The sequence below is a fragment of the Priapulus caudatus genome, unplaced genomic scaffold (genome assembly GCF_000485595.1).
Source record: "Priapulus caudatus unplaced genomic scaffold, Priapulus_caudatus-5.0.1 Scaffold691, whole genome shotgun sequence".
NCBI classification, from domain to species: domain Eukaryota; kingdom Metazoa; phylum Priapulida; class Priapulimorpha; order Priapulimorphida; family Priapulidae; genus Priapulus; species Priapulus caudatus.
Genome location: NW_014577752.1, coordinates 51,354 through 53,955, shown reverse-complemented (window position 1 = coordinate 53,955; position 2,602 = coordinate 51,354). Strand labels below are relative to the sequence as shown.

At 50.6% G+C, this 2,602-nt stretch overlaps 1 protein-coding gene across 1 annotated transcript in view; it reads right to left on the bottom strand.

Moving 5' to 3' along the window:
• Positions 1 to 1,618, bottom strand: part of LOC106812827 (zinc finger MYND domain-containing protein 11-like) — a 19,860-nt gene extending 18,242 nt beyond the window's left edge. The window contains exon 1 of the mRNA XM_014816808.1: positions 1,499 to 1,618. Within this exon, the coding sequence (XP_014672294.1) occupies positions 1,499 to 1,618 (120 nt within the window). The remainder of the gene's footprint in view (positions 1 to 1,498) is intronic.
• Positions 1,619 to 2,602: the final 984 nt, after the last annotated feature.

Here is a 2,602-nt window from a genome sequence, read left to right as displayed (position 1 = left end):
GAGAGAGAGAGAGAGGAGGAAAAGAGGGAGATAGAGGAGGAGAGGAAGAACGAGACTGAGAGAGACGAGCGCAAAGAGAGAGAGAGACGAGCAGAGGGAGAGAGACGAGAGAGAGGGGCGGGAGAGGAGAGGCGGAGAGAGTGAAGAGCAGGTTACAAAAAAGGGATGTGGACACGCAGGGGTGCAGATTAGAGGAGCAGAGAGAAGAGAGAGACGTGAGCGAGAGAGGAGGAGAGATGTGAGAGGATGATGAAGGAAGAGAAGACGAAGAGGAGGGGGAGAGAGAGAGGACGAGAGAGAGGAAGAGGGAGGGGAGAGAGAGAGGGGGAGAGAGAGGAGAAGGAGAGAGAGAGAGGAGAGAGAGAGAGGAGGGGACGGGAGGGAGAGAGAGAGAGAAGGAGAGAGACGAGAGAGATCAGAGGAGGAGAGAGAGAGAGAGAGAGAGAAGCAGCGAGGAGAGGTTAGTAAAGGATGAGAGAGAAGACAGACAAATAGCTGCGTAAGTCCCACAGTTGACGCCCCCCCCTCCCGCCCGAGTAAGAACTGGCTTAAAAGACCCAGGGTGTAGGTCGACTCTCGACCTCGGTTGGAGGAGGTAGGCTCGAGGCGAGGCGCTGTGCACATGTCCTCCGGCCATCCGCGTCCCCGGCCGCCCGGGACGACAGTCGACCGAGGCGTCGGGCGGCGCGGTGGTGCTGAATCAAGACTAGATCAATATTATTACTCGCCACCATCCACCACCGATCCGTTTAAGCGGCCGCCGAAGCTAGAGCGGAACACTCAGCAGCACCACCACCACACGTAGTAGCAGGTAGCAGGCAGTAGCACAGCACAGCTAGGGAAGCCAGCGAGGCGAAGGGCAAGCGAGCGAAGCAGCGAGCCGCGGGCGAGCGGATGAGCGGCAGCAGCGGAGCAGGGGCGAGCAGCAGCCAGCAAGCAGCGCCAGCAGCGGAGTAGGCAGTGAGTAGGTTCAGTAGTAGTAGTAAGCAGCAGCAGCAGCTATCCAGGTAGCAGTAGACTATAGTAGTAGTTGAGTTCAGTAGTAGTAGCAGCGAGCAGCCAGCCAGCCCAGCAGAGGCAGCAGCAGACGAGCAAGGCCAGTTAGCAGTTAGTAGGATATAGTTAGTAGTCAGTGACGCGCATAGAGCAGACAGTCGTAGTGCACGTGATGTGTCTAGTATAACGTAGCTAGATAGATATGAGTTAGTGCTCATGAGCGGTCTATGCGGACAGGGTACTAGCCGGAAACGTACCCTGGTAACTAATGCTGATAGATTAGGTTTCTAGGGGTTAGGGAGTAGAGTACGGCGACTCCACTAGACTCAGTTAGTGGAGTAGTGAGGTACGGGTCCGGCATATTAAGATAGTACCAGGGCTAATTCGGTTCCGGTATACCGGACCCAGGTTACGTTCCGGCAGTACCCTGGGGGACATAGACCCTTCTAGTAGTATAGTAGTAGTCAGTGTTGATTAGAGAGTCGATGTCATCCTCGCTTACCTTCTCCTTCAGCCGCACGATCACATATCCCAGCAGCTTGTTGAGCAGTCTGGGTTTCATCGTCGGCAACTTGCCGTTCGTCTGCTGCTGAAAATATGGCGAGAAACGAGCGTCAGTCATGGATAAGTGAGATCGAAACGTCCAAGGAACTAAATATAACAAGGAGAGGAAGCGCCGCCATATCTGGCCCAAATCTTTGCCATATTTGGCCATATTGGCTTAGAACAGATTAGTTGTTCTATTGTCTCTGGGTTCGGGTCTGCACAGCCGTTTCAGATGATTATGGTCCAGAGATGGCGTCCTTGAGGCGAAAAGCACACAGCCAATCCGCTTCCTCTCCTTGTTATAATTATTTAGCTCCTTGGGAAAGTCCAGCTGTGCTATGTAGGTCCCAGAAAAAGGGTGTAAAATGGCCGAGGTGCGCTTAGAAAAGTACATGATTAACGTAAACACTCGTGCGTTTTTAGTTTTTGCGTTAACACAAACATTGTAAAATATCCCAAACGACCACAATCATATTTGTAAATGTTTAGGTAAACAGAAACGCACCCGTGAATTGAAGTACGATGTTAGTGAAGAGAATTATAGATCAAAAACCTCGAATAGTGCTATCCTACCCATGTTACAAAAAGGCAGTTTATACCCCATCTTATCTGATCTCAATATGGCGGCAAGGACTTTCCGATATGCAGAGAAGCCAACACATATTTGAAGCAATCTGTAGTTTCTGGCCATGAAATTAGTAGTTCGAGGGTGACGTAGTGACCCGAGTTTGCTAGGGGGGTCCGGCATACCCCCCGGAAAATTTTTTGATTCTGAGATGCAATTTCCTGCATTCTGAGGGTCGAAAATAACAATTAATTGAAAAAAAAAAGACAATAATTGACAAAAAAATTGTTTTTTTCAATCGCAGTGAAATTCGTAGTTTGATACAAACTCGTCGTAGTGGCAGTGGTGCAAAAGGAATAGAAATTCGTATATAAAATACGGATAAATCGTAGTGGTTGGCATCTCTGGATATGGCTTATTGGGAAGAAACCGGGGCAGCCCCCCCCCCCCCCCCCCCACTTTACGCCAGCCATCCCCGGAGCTTATTGTTAGATA